Genomic DNA, 21,325 nt, shown 5'->3' with positions numbered 1-21,325 from the left:
CAATGTGGGAGATCGAGTATTTTTTAAGATAGCTCCTCTGAAAGGAGTTATGATGTTTGGGAAGAAGGGCAAGTTGAGCCCTAGGTATATTGGCCCTTTTGAGATACTAGAGAGAGTTGGGTCAATTGCCTATAGGCTAGCTTTGCCACCAGCTCTGCCTAGAATTCATGACGTGTTTCATGTTGCTATGTTAAGAAAATACATCCCAGACCCATCCCACATAATCAGCTATGTAGAGATAGAAGTTAAAGATTCACTAGCTTATGAGGAAGCCCCAATACAGATTTTAGATCGGAAGACACAAAAATTGCGCATGAAAGAAATTTAGTTAGTGAAAGTTTTGTGGAAGAATCATGCTACAGAAGAAGCTTCATGGTAACTTGAGGATGAAATAAGACAAAAATACCCTCATTTTTTCCAAAAAGATTAGCAGTAATCAAGTAAAATGTAAATAGTTAGGTAATGTATCTTTTGCAGGTACATGTATTGATTTAGTTAGTAGGTAGGTTTTAGTTTCATATGTGCAATCTCCCACAGTTTAGAATGTAACCACTGTATTCCTCCACCATAGGTGAAGGTAAGTAATAAAATAAGTAGACCATTTGCCTAAATGGGATGATAGATAATGATACAAATAGTAAATTTCAATGATGAAATTTTATAAGGAGGGGAGAATGTAATAACCTAAAGAATTAGAAGGGTTCTCATGGATGAACACATGGGATTCATCAACAAGGATATAAGAGGAGCTCGTCGACGAGGACAAGTTTCGTCGATGAGAAGATACCGATAGGGTGGTTATGGAGGTCTAAAATTCGTCGACTAGGAGAGAATGTTCGTCGACGAACTTCTTAAAGGACTCGTCGACGAATCAAGGGCTATGAATAGTGAAAACCCAGGTTAATTTGCAGAATTTGGCTTAAATCTTCCTCTCTCTCTCTCTCTCTCTCTCTCTCTCTCTAAAACGCACCCCTCTCCTTCTCTCTTCGATTTCGGACCCGTTTCTCACCGGATTAACGATCTGAAGCCACCATGACCCTCCTGGGGAAGTTCTCTACAAGTTTGTTGGAGCAGATTGTTGGTGGAAGTGGTTTGAAATCATCCCAAATTGAGTGTAAAGTGTTTTATTTAGAATATGCTCTCCCTGCAGTTATAGGAAATGTTATATGTATAAAAATACTGATGTTTTATTTTGGGGGATGTCGTTTTCAGGGTGTTGAGTGGAAAACCCTGCGGGTGTAGGGCCAGAGTTTAGTGAAAGCTTTTCAGAAACTAGGTAAAGGAAATATGCTATGCTAGGAGATTTGAATATATTGATAGATATTTTACAAACTTACATGTATACCAATTATTATGTAGTTTTTACAGAATATGTGTTTTTAAGTATGTGAGGCTTGAATAGATAATATTTGATGTAGAACTTTACACAGTATTTCCAGTATATGAAGTTATACAAAACATATAGATATAGTCAAATATTTACAGATACTATAACCTGCTTTCTTCCTTACTGAGAGGTGTCTCACCTCGAATGTACGTACAATGTTTTCAAGTCCTTCAGGTAGTCGTAACTAACATCCTACCATTGGGAAGCGGGGGTGTCGCTAGCTGCTGTTAGTGCCTTTTTAGGTACGGGTTTTTGGTATCTGGGTTATCGGGATGGTTTTGTAGACAACCGAAGTATGTTTTGTAATTATGGGAATGTATATCCTAGCTTTGTACAGACTCTAGTATGGTATGTTATATAGATATATGAAACATTTTTCGCTGCATAACTGATGAGTATGGGTGTATATGTGTATGCATATAGGGTATCCGGGTACCCCACAGGGTCGGACCCTTTTATTGTATTGTATCATGTATATTTGAATTGAAACAGAGACAAGTTAGGTTACTATATTCACACCTGGGACCCACCTGCGAGTTTGGGGCGTGACAGATAATATTTGATGTAGAACTTTATATAGTATTTCTAGTATATGAAGTTATATTGAACATACAGATATGGCCAGATATTTACGTATATTATATAGATATTGTACAGATAGATATATGTACATATACAACTTTTATTCAGATAGTTTTGCAGACTATTATATATATATATATACGAATGTTTATTCAGATTAGTATGTATAGTATTTACAGAAAGTCATGTCTTTCTAAATGTCATAACACTCAGAGTATACAGACAGATTATACAGATAGATGATATAGACAAATTATATAGTATAGCGTCAAAATGCTACAGTTATTCAGATATTACAATATTTACAGTACAGAATTATAGTGTTATGATTATTTTGGAAACATGATGAAAATAGTAAAAGAGTATATATATATGATATCAGATCCCTGTGAAAAGATTACAGACAGATACAAATACAAAATATAGAGCACGGTACCGCTGCTAATACAGATAGAGTGCAACCACATATCTCAGATAGTGTATGGGTACCGTCAAACTGTGCTCGGAGAGGATGCAGCTCCCTAGTTTGGGTTGAGGGGGCTGGTTTGACGAGGTAGCAGCCAGGTTTGGCCGAGCTAAGGTAGTGTAGAGTATAGTGACTCACCTAGAGGGGCCGACCAGGTTAAGTCCCACCTACGGGCCGCACAACCCTGCCATGAGGGGTCAAATCATGACATATAGAGTTCCAGGGATAAAGTACAGTTATGTATATGTATACAGTTTTACAGTATTTGATAAATATTGTATGATATTAGCAGTATAAAAAAGTAGAAAACTCTGATAATACAGTTATGTTTTAAACTGTGAAAATATAAAATATGCTTTACAGATCTATCAGTTATTATAGCTCAGATGTTATTCAAAGTATATATAACTTAGTTGCCACACACTAGTAATAGCATATTTCCACTTACTGAGCGTTGACTCACCCTATTAATTTAACATTTTTCAGGTAAGCCAGTGAGGTGAGAAGATCAGGCTCGCAGATAGAGATTTCTTGGTTACCCTGGTTATAGGGTAAGTTTGTACAAAGTATGGTATTTTGTGTAGACGACATTGGAGAGAGATGTATTATATGAATATGTGTCGGAAATACTAAGTTCTGGTATTGTATGGTATTTATGGTTGTATAACTTATGTTTCTACTGCGTAGGTATGATTATTGTATACAGGAATACCCCTAGTGCCTTTTGAGCCCTGAGATTACATAGCAGGGTATCAGAGTAGTACATATGTTTTTTTTTTTTTAAAAATGAAAATTTTGAGGTCGTTACAAGTACAGGGATTCCCCATTGTTGTTTCAAATAATAAAGTGATTTGGCAGGAGGTACGGTATGAGAAGCATGGGTTCTATTGCTCCAAATGCTGTTGTTAAGGACATACCGCGGTAGTTTGTAGAGTTAGAGAAAATAAGGGCAGGAGGGATAAAGGAATTACTCGTGTGCCAAATAAAATATGGAGAGAAAAAGAGAAACAAGAAGCAGAAGGACACACAGGCCTCCCGATGCCTATTAATGTAGAGTCGAAGTCTATGGAATCTCAAGTGAAGAAATCATAACAATTAGGGGGTGTGGAAAAGTCGCCAGGGGTACTTGAAGTTCGAGAGGAAGGTGAAGTGAAGAAGGATGGTATTGTTAATGTAGAGAATGTGACACATCTTGAGGATAGCAATACTGAGGAAGCAGGATCAATGCATGAGAATTTTGTTCCTGATGCACAAGATAAAAGGACCAATGAGACACAGGTGGAGGCAGCTACTTTGGTGAATGAGGAGAATTACGTGGATTTAGAGGAGGACCAACCCTTGATTTATGCATGTGTAGAGGAGATGATGGGGGTGGATGCGAACCTAGTGAGGCAAGGTGGTGCAGAGGGGAACATGGTGGTAGTATTTGAAGTTTTAGAATTAGAGTGTGTTCAACTCCCAAAGTTAGATGGGACATCTTTGCCTATTTATGCATCAGACCATGATACTGATAGACCTATACAACCCTTGAGTAAGAAAAACCGTTATGATTATGATTTGGATTTACAGGTTTTTGTGGCATCATTGAAGGACCAACTAGGACAAGGTGTGCATCATTCTCAGCGGGTTCTTACCCGTCCCTCAAAATTGAATCTATGATTGATAAAATGCTAGTGTGGAATGTAAGGGGTTTGGGAAGATCGAGAAGGAGGTTGAAAGATTTAGTTAGACGTCACCGATTTGCTATTGTAGCTATTGCTGAGCCATTCTTAGAGGATACTTGGATGTCCTAGCTAGCTAACCAGATATTGCTTCTTAACTACTGCAGTAATGGTGACATGGGAGGTAAGCTGTGGGTATTTTATAGAGAAGACTTAAATTTTGATACGGTTGTATGAATAATCAAATTATTCCTGGCTGGTTACTTTAAGATAACAAGAAATTTTTTATTTCTTTTTTTTATGCAAAGTGCACCCAGAATGAACGCAGGGAGTTGTGGTAAGCTTTGGACGATTTACAACCTGAGGATCACCCTTGGATTGTGGTGGGGGATTTTAATGTGATTAGAGAGGATGGGGAGAGGATTAGAGGTAATCCTCGACCAATTGGAACCATGGATGAGTTCAATTCTTGCTTGGATAACTGTGGACTCATGGAGATGTCTTTTAGTGGGAGGAGGTTCTCATGGTGTAATGGTCATGAAGGGCACTCTTATAGCTAGGCAAGGCTTGATAGAGCGGTTATGAATACAAGTTTCTCTAACACCTTCCCTAATGCACATTTGGAGTATCTAATGAGGAAGTAGTTGGATCATAGTCCTATTGTGATCAATTTTGACAAATTGGAGATGAGGTATGGCCCATCTCCTTTTCGTTTTCAAAATATGTGGTGTTCACATGATTCTTTTATTGACTGTGTGAAGAAGGCGTGGGTTGAGCCAATATATGCCCAGGGTCTTTTGAAGCTTGAAGCCAAACTGAAAAAAACTAAGATAGATCTTAGAGCATGGAATATGCAAGTTTTTGGGCGTGCAGATCAGAATATTAAGGAGCTTGAGGAACATTTGGAGGTCTTAGAAAATCAAATGCTATGTGATTCTGACCCAAGTATTAAAACGGAATATCTTCTCACCAAGCTAGAACTAGAAACATGGGAACAAAGGGAGGAGACTAGATTGGTGCAACAAGAAAAAAAAATCTTGGCTTAAAGAATGGGACTAAAATTCAAAAAAATTTCATGTGGTGGCAAAGCAAAGAAGGAAGAATTCTATGATTTCTAGCATGAATCTTGCGGATGGGAGTGTGATAAACTCATCAAAGAGCATTCATCTAGCGGCAACTTCTTACTTTCAGGATTTTTTAATAGAAACAAGAACTACTCATGAAGTGGCCGACTTATCAATCATTCTAGAGAAGGTTATTACTGAAGAGGAAAATGAGTTTCTCTGTCAAGATCTGTCAAAATAAGAGGTAAAAAATGCACTTTTTTCCATTCCAAAAAATAGTAGCCCAGGTTCTAATGGTTTCGGCTCAGCTTTTTATATTTCATGTTGGGATGTGGTTAAAGAAGACTTATTAGAGGGTGCCAAGGATTTCTTTAATGGCACTAATTTACCAAGGTGTTATTCCTCTTCGTATATAGTGCTTATTCCAAAAGTGCAGGATCCAAAAGTTTTGATAAGTTCCGCCCCATTAGCCTTTGTTCTGTTGCTTACAAGATTTTTTCTAAAATTATTGTACAGCACATGACTGGTTTACTTACCCGAATAATATCGCCAGCGCAAGGGGCATTCATTCCAGGCCGAAATATATTTGAAAATATTACTCTTACTCAGGAGATGGTGCACTCATTGAATAAAAAAAATGTAGTGGTAATATTATGGTAAAAATTGATATGGCAAAGGCTTATGACCGGGTTGACTGGGATTTTTGTCTTCGAGTGTTAAAGGGTTTTGGTTTCTCTTCAAATTTTTGTAAGTTGGTGTTTGTATGTATTTGGGCTCCTTGGTTTTCCATTATGATGAATGGCTCCAACAAAGGATTCTTCAAACCTACCATAGGATTAAGGCAAGGAGAGCTGTTATCGCCTTATCTTTTTGTTGTTATTTTTATTGTTATGGAGGAGGTTTTATCTCAATTGCTATAGAAAAACTTCGAGGAGGGGTGTATTGGATGTTTTTCTAACCCTTTGGGAGCTCCTTTGATTTTGCATTTACTCTATACAGATGACATCTTGATATTTCTTAATGGGGGAGAAACGAACCATGCTGCGTCTTACTAAAGTTTTGGGTATTTATGAGCAGTGGTCTGGCCAAATGATTAGTAAAGAAAAAACAACTATCTTCTTTTCAAAGAAAATTCCAATGTGGCGGAGGCGGAGTCTGATAAGATTAACAAGATTTGTGGAGGGTATTTTCCCGGTCACTTACTTAGGTGTCCCGCTTGTTTATGGGTGCTTTATGATTAGATTCTTGGAGCCATTGGTTCAAAAAATAAAAATTAAAGTGGTGGGTGGGAAGCTAAAGCTACTCTCGCAAGGTGGTCATCTAATTCTTTTAAAGCATGTTCTCACTTGTATGGCAACTCATTTATTGGCAGTTTTAGACATTCCGAAGGCAGTCCACAAGAAGATGAATTCTATCCTTTCAACTTTCTTTTGGGGTGAGATAAATGGAAAGCCGAAAATGAAGTGGTGCTCGTGGTCTTAATTGTGCAAGCCCACTAGTAGGGATGGTTTAGGTGTTCGTGATTTTGGTGAAGTGCAAAACTCTCTTCATATGAAATATGCATGGAGGCTCATGACTTTAGACAATTTTTGGACAAAATTCTTCCGTGCTAAATATGTGAAACAAGGACATATCTCCATGGTGGTTTCTAAAGACTCGATTTCTTGGTTTTGGAAATCAAACATGCTGGTCTTACCTCAAGTGATGGAGAACGTGCAGTTGAAGGTAAAGAATGGCAAGGGTTCGTTTTGGTTTGATAATTGTTTGGCGAGTGGCCCGCTTTGTTTGCAATTTAACAATATTCAAAACCATTTGCTTAATATTAAAGATGTGTGGGTGGATGGTGTAGCGCCCCGAAAATTCTGCTATATATATATTAATAATAATAATTCATGATACCACATAATATAAACAAATCAACTTGGATCCAAAAGGGGAAAACCGAGGATATACCTGTCCATACATACGTACTATCTATGCAATGGAAAACATAATACATCTAAATCTCATACATAATACCAGAGTTCTATTGTATCCATAAACATACATATACATCCCCAAAAAGAACCATAAATATTCTAGGGATTCATTCAAAATCCATTTCCCAACTCAAGCATTTACCCTACAATTAGGGCAGTACTAAAACCTTCTCTATCTTGGAGCTCGCTCTACTCGTCTATTTGGATTTCCTTAAATGTTTGAATTTCTGGGTAAGACACCTCTCAGTAAGCGAAATATGTTAATATCAGTGTGTGGCAACATGAGTTTTATTGTGTTATAAACATATACTGTACATAAATAACTGCATATGATAGATCAGGTAAATCTATTTCGTATAAGTCTGAAAGAAAATCATATTTGAATATAAACATACTGTGTCATAATAAATTTCTGGATGCATGTAAATCATTTGCTATATCTGTATAATACTGAAATTATCCCCTAGATGGATAGTTAGCTGATATCATGTATTACCCCCACATGATTGGGTTGTGCAGCCTGTAGGTGGGACCTAGCAATGGTTGGTCTTCCATGCAAAACCAAAACTGACTCATCTGTAGTACAATTAGCCTACCCAACCTGGTCCGGACTACCATGGGGGCACACAACTTTACACTGAGGCACAATCGACTGTCAACGCCACACTCTTTTTGAGATGTGTGGTTGCATTAATCTGAGCTGATAGCTACAGTACCGTACTCTAAAACTAAACTAAATCATTAAGGTTCTGCTATCATATAATATATTTCATAAATAACTGTAATATAACTATTTCATGATTCTGTGTAAAATTTGTCATAATTATATTTCTGAATCAACTGTTATAAATATATTTAGTCACAGCATCTAAGCCGATTGAAATATCATGGCATCTAGATCAGCTGAATTATAACGATATACTGAAAATATAATAATTTTCTGTACTATTTATGGCTTTCTAAATAAAATTCGTTATCAAATCATGCTTGTTCTATGTAACCATAAAATATTCTAACGTGCTAATATCTGCAGTAAAATTATTTATACTCATGTTACACAAGTGAGTGCTATTTTATAATATGCTAACTATCTTGAAAAATTATATGTATCTGGAAATAACAATAAATCTGTTTCTAGGGTTTATTCAATTCAAACATCAAATTTCCCAAAAATTACATTAATTCATATATATACTTTCAAAATCAAATACTGCAGTTTTAAACGGCACACTTTCTAAAAATATCTGACTTAACCTATCCCCTTGCATGTTTCCTTAGAGATCGGCTAAAAACTCTAAATCCACACCTGCGGCGTTCGAAGCTCCACTGTATCCATGTATTCGCTCTGCAATTGCCATTTTCTTTAGACGCAAAATGAGGTAGTCAGTTAAACAAATTTGAAGTCTCCAACTTATAAAATTTTTATAAATGATGGTTAACGTAAGAAAAATATCTTATTTTTAAAATAAATTAATAATGCTAAGTGATAACCAAGCATAGAGAGATTATATGAAGAAGGTGTATAAAGCAATTGCTCCTAACATTATTATTATATAATAAAAAAGTGAAGTCAAACAAACATTTCAAATCGTTCGTCTAAGTCACTAAAGGAAAATTTTTTTAAAAGACAAAAGACACTCACTTTTCCTAAAATTTAGTAAAAAGACAAATATATTTCTTAAGATTTCAAACATTTTATTGAACTCCTAGATTTCACAAATACCATAGACCTTTGCGCTAAAATTTGTCAAATTAAAGGACACAAATATCGCCTCAAAAAATTTATCTTTTTACAAAATATAATAGAGTTATATCTTTTTAACAAACTTCAGAAATGACCCTTCGAATTTTTGAAATATTAAGGAAGATACCATCTTTTTGCTAAACCTCAAAAAAGGTATCTTTTATCTTCTCTTTTTTATTTTTCATTAAATATTTATTCACTTCCCTATGATTGGCGGAACAATACAATAGATCATGTAGCTAAAAAGTGAATTCAAGTGAATTCACTTTTTAGTACATACGAATTATAAAAAGTGAATTCAAGTGCATCATAATAAATATCTTCTATTTATGTTCTTAAGTAATCGACTGGAATAAAAAAAATACTGCACATTGAAACAAGCTTAGTTATTGTTTTCATATCATTAACAAATGTTTATTCATCATCTTGAGCTGAACTTGGGGAGGAAATAATTAAGGACATTATCAGAACTCTATTTTGTTATCTATGCATCTTTATTTGTAATTTTTTTTTAACATACTTGAAAAATTCAATTTCTGCTCTCCTATCACCAAGTGTGATTATTATTATTATTATTATTATTATTATTATTCACAAAAACTTGAAACTATAAAATCCTTCCCAAGATAACAAATCTTGAATATAATTTGTAAAATCCCAAAAAAATAAATTAAAAGAACATAAAAAGGGTTTCAGAAACAAGATTTGTAAAGAAGGATTCTAGAACTTAGTGCAGAAATTTCAAATTCCATCACTTCCCATTCCCACGCCATTTAATAAAATTGAATTGTCTAAAGTGGCACATTTACGGATCATAATTCAACTTTCCCCATTTATATGTAAATATTACAACCATACAAACTGGAGCATTCTATAAATGGAACAAACTCTCCTGACTATGCCATGACGGAAAATCGAAATGACAACAGGCAATGGGATAGCGCAGATTTGCTGCTCGTGAACTTGTTCTAGTCCGCAAAAGAATGATCATTCTTAAAGAAAAAGAACAAAAACAAAAAGAGGGGGGAAAAAAATGAAAACTAACAGAAGTCCTTCCCTGATCGACCTACAGCCAATCTCTCATATGATGCAATATGGCTTCATCATCAAACAGCCACCATTGCCAACAAATTTTTTCCAGTCGGAACTTCAAGCTGTTTTCGGCTTTGGCTTTATGCGTTTCACCCTGGAGTAAAGGAACACTCCAGCAAGGGCCACACCAGTGCCTGCAAATCAGGGGCACGAAAACTCAGAAAAACATGTATGCTTAGACGCGAGACTAAAATCAGCAATAGCCAATAAATAGTATTTTCATTTTGGAAGAGAGGAAAGAAACAAAAAATAGATGCAACTAATATCTACCAATGGCGTTGATAGGTGAGACTGCCGTCTGGAAGAAGAGAACAGAGGACACAATGACCACCACCCGCTTCACACAGTTGCCCACAGAGTGCGTCACTGGGGATACACGCTCCAATATCATATAAGAAACCTGCAAAATTCAAGCACACGCAAAGAATTATTACCGTCCTTGAAATCATGATGTTTGTAATATTGGAGTCTGGAGAAATCACAGCACTAAGTAAACATTAAACACTGGAATGAAATTCTAAGAGAAGATGAGGCCAAATTAAAAAGGTTCCCGAGTGCTTCTTGAGACATGTTATCTTTTAACAGAAATTTTTTTTTTGGGGGGTGGGGGAGGGAAATAACATGGTTTTTGTAAAAGAAATAAATAACAAGGATATTTGTTTATTAGCCTTAGTCTTTATATGATATCACAACCTCAACATAAAATCTGTAACCTTTCTTGGCAACCCTCTCTTAACCCCCATCAACAAATGACAAGCACCAGCAAAACTCAACCAAGAGGGAAATTTGATCATTTATGCAATTGCTTTCTTATAAAGCTGTGAAAAGGAAGCACAGAAGAAGAATAATCATTATTCTTAAAATTAAAAAAAAACAAAAACAAAAACACTTTCAAGGGTCAAAAAAACCTAATCAACCACGAAAATCTTCCAACCAACCAACCTCTCAAATGCAGGGATTAAGAGCAGCTCTTCTTTAATGCAAAACACCATCATTCTTTCCCAATGGTGCATAAGAATGAAAATATCTATGCTACAAATTATTTGCAGGGGTGGGGAGGTTGGTGGCAAATATTAGAAGTTTAACCCATCAGTTGAACTTTACAAACCAGTAGGGTAAATTGCACGGATAGCCATTCAACTTTGTATTTAATTCTGTTTTTCTGAACTCCCAATTGACAAACTAGGTTTTTAAAATTTCTGTTGCAATGCTCCTGTCCATTAACAAGCATCCAGTAAATTGATGGAAGCAGTGATATGACCCCGACACAGCTCCCAGGCACCACTTTTCTGCAGCCTTATCTTCTTCCTTTTCTCTCTCAACCTTCTTCCCTTTTTCCTTCTCAAGTTGGGTTTGCAAAATTCCAGATCTTCCTTGAATGCAATATCTCCCACAATCCAGTCAAAAGTAAATCAGCCATGCCATTGGTTTGCAGGGAAATCAAAGAGGGAGATGAATCAGGTAGTGGCACTGTCTTGTAGAAACAAGACAGCATATCTCAGTGGAATATCTAAAAGGGTACATAGATCCATAGTCATAGATGGAACAAGATGGGGTGAGAAGTAAGCCATTCCCATGAGGTTCTGAAAGGTAGGGTTTTTGAGAATGAGAGACTGAGAGGAAGCAGCCCAGAAAGATTTCTGCCAAAGCAATTGGGGTTTATGTAACTTTTGTTCATAACACTCTTGAGTTGTATTTACAACTCCTTGAGAAAATTTTCTAACTTCACATTCTACAAATCCACAAGAACAAACTTACTATCAAATAAAGGGTAACCTATAATAATATAACAAATAATTTTCATCACTTTCTCCTTCCAAATAGGTCTGACTCTCAGATTATGAAAAATCTTTTGGCCTTTTTATAGTCAAGTAAATTATTACCAAGTCACCAACATTTTCCCATGCAATTAAAGATGTTGGTTATGAACATGAAAGGTAAACGAAAATGCTTAGTGAAGCAGGCCCATGATGACACAATCCCATGTGGCAGGCCATCAGTGGGTGCAGCATCATACAGCACGACCTGAGATGTAAAATAGTGGAAAAATATAGTGATGCTGCCAATCCAAGACCATTCTAGGAGCATAGTTGCCTGGGACATGGTACAGGGACAGGGATGGGGAAAGCTACTTAAAGAGGTACGTAGTTCTTGGAAGAGTACATTCAGTCAGTACGCCATTTTGGGTCACGGTATGCTTGAACCACTTAGTTGGGTCAATTATTCATACATTATGTTAAATAGGAATACATTTTATATTATATACTTAAGATGGAATATAGAATATAGAAAAACATCATTGTTGTTCTTACTCAATTAAGTTATATAAATTATAAATGAACAATGATAATTAACTACTAAATTAATTTATTTCTTTTAATGTAAATAAATGTGTCAATTTTTTAATAACAATATTATATTACTAAGTGAATAAAATTATTGGATTCTTTAAATAAGTGGATATAAAAATTAAAATATATAATTATGAGCTGATGGGACAAGATAGATTGAGAGGTAAGCCATTGGTGTGTTCGGGTGATGAAGTTTTTGAGAAGGTAAATGGTAAGGTTCTTGAGGAGGGGAAAAAGAGAGGAAGATTCCATGATAGTGATGTATGCACCAATGAGTATGGTGTTTATGAATCTTCTGTTTGTAACACTTGATTCATATTTACAATTCATTGTAGAGACTTTCTAAATCTACAGTACAAATTCACAAGATCAAACTTACTGGCTTACAGCCAAAGAGGGGGAATATATGTTGGAAATCCAACAATCTGGACCCTGGAGCACTAATCGAGAAAGGACAGTGTTGATTTTACTCTACATGCATCCATTAGTAACGATTCAAATTGTATTTAGTTCTCTCAAGAAATCCCCCTCCTCCACAGCAACAAACATCCACACCACAAAAATAAATAAATTTGTAAGTCAACTTTCTGATTTATGCTCATCCTCCGGAAATTCAAAGTTCATCAAATGACAATTAACAATAATAATAATAATGATGATGATGATCTTTCTAGGTTTTTTTTTTTCTGCATGTCTTTTTTGTCTAGAAATTCAAGCATATGTCATCACTGTCAGGGAAGCTAATTTCTCTGAAGTCCCTGGAATTTAATGAGCCCAACTTGAGTAGATCAATCTCTAATAATTCTTTGGAGGACCGAGGACTTGAGAAATTTGAGAACAACAAAATTTTGCAATATATGGTATCAATTTTCAGATCACTGCCAACAACTAAATGAACATATTGGAATTGAAATATCACATTAAAGTGGGCTGCCTGTATGGGCTTTGCTGCATCAGAACAGGGGGTCAAGCGAGATAAGGGTGAACGAAGTCCAATATCCTTCCTAATTAAGAACCCATCCCCATGCCTGTTGAAGATTGGGCCATTCTCAATCCACCAGAGAGGAGAAGAAGAGGCAAAAGGAAGAAGAAAAGGGTAGGTTTAATTAAAGTACAATAATTTGCTCAATCTCTTCTATGAATTGACCGGCCACATCATCATTTCCTCCCAGATTCCCAATGTCCATTACTGGATAGATCATATTGCAACACATTCCATGGCATCAGTTGCAACAAATTAAAGTTCAGTGAACACGATAGAATGCATATTGAGCTCAGTGACTACCAGCAATTTACTCATCACCAAATGAAAACAATATATTCCCACGTGGATTCTCTGGGGAAAATAAATATACAACCGCAAGTCTGCAACTTCTTTGGAGAGAAGTTGTCCACCACATGTTAAAACTAGTTGTTAAAGCTTGATATACATTGTTAGCCAACAATATAATAGCTTAAGCTTTTGGGTAAAGTGGTAGCTAACATTGTATCAGAGCAGGTTGCCAGGAGATCCTGGGTTCTTGTCTCCTTGCCCACAATTACTGTTTTATGTTTAAAAAATTATTTATTCCCTGTAATGGGTGTTATTTACTGTGTGTTTATCTATCCCTGTGCTAACGGGCTGCAGATGCGGCCAAGTGTTAAGCTTGATATAATGTGTTAGTCCACAACTTAATAGCTTAAGCTTTCGAGTAAAGTGGCAATTCAACACTAGTTATGACACATATTTGAAATTTTTCAATGGCTTAGTCATGACTCATGTTTCAAATGCTCGTAATTAGAATCAATTTTATTTATAGCACAACATCGCTCTCCTCTCCCATTCAAGTGCTTAAATCTAAAAGATACATCTAAAAGATACCGATCAAATATAATTAGATAATTCGCAAATCAAGCTGCAAGCCAATAGCTACACCAAATAGGAACTTCTCTTTTTCCATAAAAATGAACAATGATTACACTTCCCAAAATAATGAAAAAGAAAAAACATAAGTTATCCAAGACAGTAAGGACTAAAAGACTGAAAATTGTTTTAAGACTTCATGGGTTATTATCGAGTACTGACCCTTTTATACATGCCCATTCTCCTACTAAGGCTCAAACAAATCTAATCCAACCACAATCATCATCAAAGTCAATAATTAAATCAACTATATAAAATAAAAATTTGGACAAAATAAAATTGCAAAGTCAGGTCCATACAATAGCATTTTATACAAGACTCCAAATTAGGGAAACAACCGACAAGTGAACAGCCGAATTCTTTGCATGTGCACTCAGGAAGAGGAAGTACATTTAAAGCTCTTAAAGAAGCACCTTCTAAGTTATAAATCAAAATCTAAATATTTAGGGAAAAAATAACCACCATGGTTAACATTTTCCATTAGTTAATTTATAGTACTTAATGTTAAGATTCCGCCATTGCGTTATGACTTGGATTGCAAATTAGTGACTTTGTGATCATATAGCTTCCCAATATGCTTCTCCTTCTTGTCCTACAGCCTCCTTATATCCCTCTCTGAATAATATAGTAATTCTTATCGCTTACCCATATTATCAAAACCACTCTTTCTAGATTCCATGTCCTTTATCAAAATTCTTTCCAAATACCAAAAGTACGTATATAAAAGCTTCTAACAATTTCCAATTTTCAATAGAAATTTTTCAAAGAAAAGGACCACAATATGATTGTTCAAACTTCATCACTGCATCTAGCTCATCACAGCAAAATTATGAAGCCCCACTATGGAGAGATCCTACAGGTCCAGAGTTACAAAACTAGAACTCCAACAAGGTTTTTCTATTTATTAAACCTTCAAAGGAAACCAGCTACCAAGAAGAGGACTGGTGCTTTTGGAAAAAAAAACTGCACATGCTTAAAGAACAAATTATGCAATTTTATTTAAAGACCAAAAAAAAAAAAAGAACAAGCCTCACCTGCTGATATGCATGGAAGCAGAGTGCAGCCAGAAGAGACCTAATATACACTTGTCTGACATTCAATCCCTAACATGCAAAAAATAAATAGATCACATATGCATTAGATACAAGAAGCCTTCTGAATAGCCAAATCAAAACAAAACAAAATCACAGTGATATCCAGCTCTTGAAATTACTCACAGCAGACTGCAGGTATGAAGGAGTAAACTTGACACCTTCCATAAAAACAGCCACAGGAGCTAGCAAGATAAAGGACATAATTGTTATAATTGAAAAGAGAGTAATGTTGTCCATCGAGTCCTGTCCACAAACAAACTGCAGGTGAGAGGACAATACTAACATAGAATCATCTCAAAACAACTAATTAGTGAGTACAGTGTCGTAAATTGGTCACGCACAACCAGTTCTGAGAAAATTAGAGCGTCATATGAGGGGGAAAAAAAAAAGAATAAAAATTTTGAACTGGATTAGCACTTCAATATCACTTGCTCTAATGATTAAGCAACTATAACCATTACCTCTTTCTTAACCATGACCTTTTTGCTAAGGACATTACGAGATTGATTGGACAGATTTGAAGCCATTGCACTCCAAAACCCAGCCCTATTCCACAAACAAAACAAAGTGATCATGTTCCAACATCTAAAATTTTCTTGATATAAAAAGAAAGATAAGACAACAAAAATAAAAGGGGAGGGTAAGGTATTCTCTTCAACATAAAAAATGACAAAATATCCTCCAAGAAATTTTTTGAAAAGGAAAAAAAAAAAATTACATCAATGCTGCCCTCCAATCATACCCCCCCCTAGGGGTGAGCATAATTCGGTGAAAACCGAATTAACCAGTCGAAATTGGCCGGTTTGGTTCGGGTAAAAATCTCGGTTCGGTCAGTTCGGTTATAATTATACAAAACTTCGGTTAATCAGTTTCGGTTCGGTTAAGGGTAAAAAAAATTTCGGTTAACCGATTAACCGAATTACTAATTAATTAGATTTTAAATATAATTTATGAATATAAATTTTGCTTATGCAAGTGCATTAAGGAGTTTAATTAACCTATTTGGATTCTTTGTTCTATGGTAAAATATTATTTTCATTAATATAATTAATAAATAAGGTATTTAATTAAGCTGGATTTGGTTTTAAAAAAAATTTATAATTGTATTATATTTCTAGCAATTAATTTTAAATGATTTCGGTTACAATCGGTTAACCGAATTACCCGAATGGGCAATTCGGTTGAGGTCGGTTCGGTGTCCTTTGTCAATTCGGTCGGTTCGGTTAATGGTATTATTTAACCAAATTTTTTGGTTAATTCGGTTAATTACCCGAATTTAACCGAACCGACCGTTTGCTCACCCCTACCCCCCCCCCCCCCCAAAAAAAAAAAAAAACTAAAAAGGAAAAATGCCAGTGACGCTAGAAAAACAACTCTATTCTAGAAGCGTACTAATTACCAAAAATCTTCTCACTTTTCAACTTACAAAGAATAAAAGGAAGCAACGGCAGCACTATGAAGATAAGAGAATCAAAAAGGACAATGGAAAGAAACGCATAAATAAGCATCCCAAACCAAAGATTTCTAACCAAAACAAACAATATAGCATCCCCAATTTTATATGAAGTAAGCGGGTAAAAAACATGACAGACCAGAGAAATAAAACTCCAAACTCCAAATGATTGTATGAGTTGCATATGTAGCTCCTCTAGCATCCACCTATTCAATTGAAGGTCATGGTTACTCCAAGTAACATCATGGCACATGAAAACACATTCCAAATGAAATCTCAAGTTCTCAACAACCATTCAACTAAAAGAAATATTCTTTGACACCAAATTATCCATGCCCAAAACTTCATTCGCTCTAGGCCAGATGACCATATCTCCACCAACTGAATGACCTCTCTTCCATATCAAATGTCCAACCCCAAAAAAATCCCACATAATTCTGTCAATTATACACGCTGTACCAGCAGAATCCTAAATAAATACATAAAATAAAGGAGAATACTGAAAAGACATGAAGAAACAAGTGTAATATGTTATCCTAAGCCTAAAGAAATATAACTACAAGCTCTCTTCCAGTCCTCAAACGCCTACAGACTCTCAACAACCAGATCCTGAAAAGAGGGCAACTTAAGGGGATGACCTAGGCAATTCAAAGGTCATATCAACACCCTACAACCAGCTATACTACAAAAATCTATATTAACATTTCAGTTGCTCTCTTTTTCTTAACAATTTTTTAGCAGAATAGGAACTTAATCCCCGAATACAGACTCCATCAACAGAAAACAAGTGATTCTCAGAATTTTTTAAGCTTATTTTCATCCTAACAAATCAATGAGTATAAATTTTCTTACCAATTAAATGAGGCCTCTGTAACTGATGCCAAACCAACTCCACCAACAATTGGGACAAGAGACAAAACTACCCAGACAGTAGGCATCTACATTGACAGAGAATCAAAATTAAATTTAAAAATAATTCAATTAATGAAAAACATTCACTTATCAGAAGACAGTGGTTAAAAAGATTCAACACTGTGAAAGACTTGAAACTCTAAATTATATTGCTAAGAGGTACATCAGAAGTTTTATTTGTCATGCCAACACAGAATCGATGATAACCTCTCCCATGTCATAAATAAAGAGTACAGAAATTTATTCTCCATTTATATTCCAGAATATACAAATGATGCAACAGAATAAAAAAGGAAATCACACCTCCCCAAGAAACATTGCAGACAGAACAACGGAGAAAAAGGGCTCCATAGCTTTAATTGTGTGAGTAAATGAGACAGCTACTTTCCCAAGACTCATATTGGTAAAAAGGTTGCCTAACGTGTGCACCAGCGCCAGTGGGACAATTGCTGCAAGCTGTGAAGTGCACAATCACATTATGAATTAGCATAGAAATTGACTGCGCAGGTGAAATCATAACAACCGTTCTAGAAAAATACTTAAGTACCTGTGAACCACTAATTTGAGGTCTTTTGTGGAGATTCAGTGTCCACATTAAGATAACAAGTATAGTCCCAACAGCAAGCTGAGCCAAAGTGATTGTTACTGGAAATGGATATACCTTCAAAACCTGCAAACAAACAAGGGCAAACCAATCATGCTTTAACCTTTTCGTGATGAACTGTTATTCGTAATACTAACTGCTTGAAGCTTGACTAAAATTCTCCGCAACAACTAATACCTTATCCCAACTACTTGGGATCAGCGACAGAAAAAAGGTGCCGCAAAATTTTTCCAAGGGAAGAAAAATTCATGAAGATACTAATTCTGCTTATGAATGTTTAGTAGTAAAACTCAACAACAGGTATCATTTCCATCCAATTAAATTCAGGAAAGAATCACTTTCCCCTTCAAATGCACATTTTCACAAATAGCTCCTTGGAAACAATGAGCATCGAGACAAATGTAACGCAGAAAATTTCAAATACATTTTAGCACGCGAAGCTCTTGTAACACAGAATTTTCTCAAACATCATTAGTAAATAGACACGAATCTTAACCATGCAATAATATTCTGCTTCATTCAATAAACGTCTCAAACTTCATCCCAAAATTTTCGACATGCACTACAAACGGTAAAGAACATAAGCGCGAGACTACAAAATCAGATCAAACCAACACTAAAACAACAAAAAAAATACGGGAAATATCATATTTCACACAACGAGGCACGGAAACAACACCTAAAGCTTGGAATTGAATAAGAACCTGCTTATTGTAGATGTTGAAGTAAATGTTGAAAAGGTACCAAAGCCCGAACAGTGATCCGAGCTGCAAGGTCTGCATCCAGCTGTCCGCCTTGTCACTCTCGTCAGCGCTCTCCGGCACCGAGGTCGCCCTAACAACAAAATCCTCCGCTTTACGATCCGAGGCCACGTGCGAGGGAGAGGTAAAGACACCGAACCGCGACGAAGACGGCCGGAGGGGCATAGACGACGAAGAAGAAGCGGAGACACCATTGGAGGAGGCGAGATCAATGGATTTCGCAGTGGTAGAGAGGCGTATGGGATCAAAACGAGGCGCTACAGCACGAGCTGAAGGCGTTCGATTTCTGAGACGTGGAATGGAGGGAGCGAATGTAAATGCTGCGCTCTGCATTTTCGAGATCCCAATCTCTGAGAGAGAGAGAGAGAGAGAGAGAGAGAGAGAAGTGTTGGAGGCTCCGTCAAACGGCCGAAGACGGAAGGTTAGTGGGGGGAAGTTTAAGGGCACAGCTTAGAGAGAGAGAGAGAGAGAGAGAGAGAGAGAGAGACTAAGAAATGTTGAATATTACAACATGAATTATGTGATTTAATTTTCTCGGGAAATTTGGTTCCCTTTTTTGGTTGGAAAGAAAAGTTGCGACTTGCGAGACAAGAAAAGAAAACATGTTTTTCCAGGAATTTTTTCTCTTTCTTTATTTTTAAAAAAATTTATTTTCAATCAATACTTCAATTCTTCCGATGAGATAATTGTTTGATATTAACTTTTGAATAGGAGAAGATTATGGCTAAACTAGTTAACTTAAAAAAGTAAACTAATTAAACATTTAGTGTTACTTTTGATTTTTCTTAAAAAAATTTTAATAAAACAAACATAGGAATATGTCTGATTTAGATTTGTCTTTTCCAATTTTATCATTTATAAAAAAATAAAAACAATAAAAAAACACAATATCAAAATAATTCAAATTAAAATAATAACTTTATTTTTTCATATGTGGGCTTATATTGATTACAAGTTTTTTATTTTGTAATGATTTAAGACATGTAACATTAGGAACTTTGCCTTAATTAGAATTGATAATAATAAAAAAAGGCTCTAAATGAGGTAGAGTCTTATCCTACTTAATAAAACTTTATTATGAAAAACAATTCTAATTTAAAGACAATTAAATTCATTGTGAGAATAATTTTAATTAAGGCAAGCATGACACTAGCTCTATTATTGTAGTGTCTCATCCAACGAAAAATAATTTTTTTTTATCTTAGGTCAAGGTCTAAAAGTCATCCTTATCGAACTATATAGTATGGTCTTTTGTTTGCACATGAGATTATGGTTTCAAGAGCACACTTGCATAAGAAAAGTATGTGCTAAAGACCTGTAGCATCCTCATGAGATCCATTCAAGAACCACACCTCCTCAACACACAAGTGATTTGTAGCCTTCCTAAATAAATGATTATTTGTGGTCCGCCCCTATCCTGGACCCTGCATACATATGAGTTTTATGCCCTGGGTTGCCTTTTTTTATCTTTTCCTGGATCTCTTCATATCTCTTTTCCAGCTTAACTCAGATCTCATGTACACTGCTACATGTCATAATTTCATGAAGAATATCAGTATCTAAAGCACAGTACAATAAAATCTATGGCATTAGAATTAATCATATTAAAATTATTTTCATTTATTTGTGCACATCTTCCCTTAGCAGTCACAAGCCAGACTCTCTAGTCCATAAATTTTATAAATATGCTCATTCTAATTTTCCAATGGGTGTAATTTATACCGCAAAACAATGGAAGGCTAAAATGTGACTCTCCCTCGCCGAATAGAGATACACCAATGAGAGTCATTGCGATCTTTTACAAAAATTGTTAAGCCTAATGTAACGAGACTCTGATACCAATTGTTAACTTTGATGTATTCCCAAAAGGGGGGTGAATTGGGTGTCGCGGCGTCCCGGGAGCGTCACGGCGTCCCGGGAGCGCGTGTGCCCCGGGCGGAGAAATTAGAAATCATTTTAATATTTTCATGGAAAAACATGGAATGTCGGAGTCGCCACTAACCTTTAGTGCGGTTAGAACACATGATTACTACCCCGTTAGGGGTAGAATCGATCTACATTACCAGAGTTGGGGTCGGGAGTTCGGTTACGCGAGGGGAAGGTATGAGCACCCCCTACGCGCCCGTTCTTACGAACGGTACCTAATTAATTTGAAATTATCCCTAAGTTAATCTAATAATTCTTTAAACTACTCTTTTTATGAATTAATAAACACACATGAAAAATGAATAAATAAATAAATATATACATATATTCCCTCAGAGCTTAAGGT

General features: G+C 35.8%; 1 protein-coding gene across 1 annotated transcript; it reads right to left on the bottom strand.

Annotated features, from left to right (window-relative positions):
* Positions 1-9,693: 9,693 nt before the first annotated feature.
* LOC131146156 (phosphoenolpyruvate/phosphate translocator 1, chloroplastic) lies at positions 9,694-19,657 on the bottom strand. The gene is made up of 9 exons (XM_058095524.1): positions 18,997-19,657; positions 18,236-18,358; positions 17,992-18,144; positions 17,629-17,714; positions 15,785-15,869; positions 15,447-15,566; positions 15,264-15,332; positions 10,246-10,375; positions 9,694-10,109 (listed from the first exon to the last, which is right to left on the bottom strand). The coding sequence occupies exons 1-9, from the start codon at positions 19,384-19,386 to the stop codon at positions 10,033-10,035; spliced, it is 1,233 nt and encodes a 410-aa protein (XP_057951507.1). The 5' UTR covers positions 19,387-19,657; the 3' UTR covers positions 9,694-10,032.
* Positions 19,658-21,325: the final 1,668 nt, after the last annotated feature.

The sequence above is a fragment of the Malania oleifera genome, chromosome 13 (assembly GCF_029873635.1).
Source record: "Malania oleifera isolate guangnan ecotype guangnan chromosome 13, ASM2987363v1, whole genome shotgun sequence".
Lineage (NCBI taxonomy): Eukaryota > Viridiplantae > Streptophyta > Magnoliopsida > Santalales > Ximeniaceae > Malania > Malania oleifera.
This window is presented reverse-complemented; position numbering and strand designations above follow the sequence as displayed.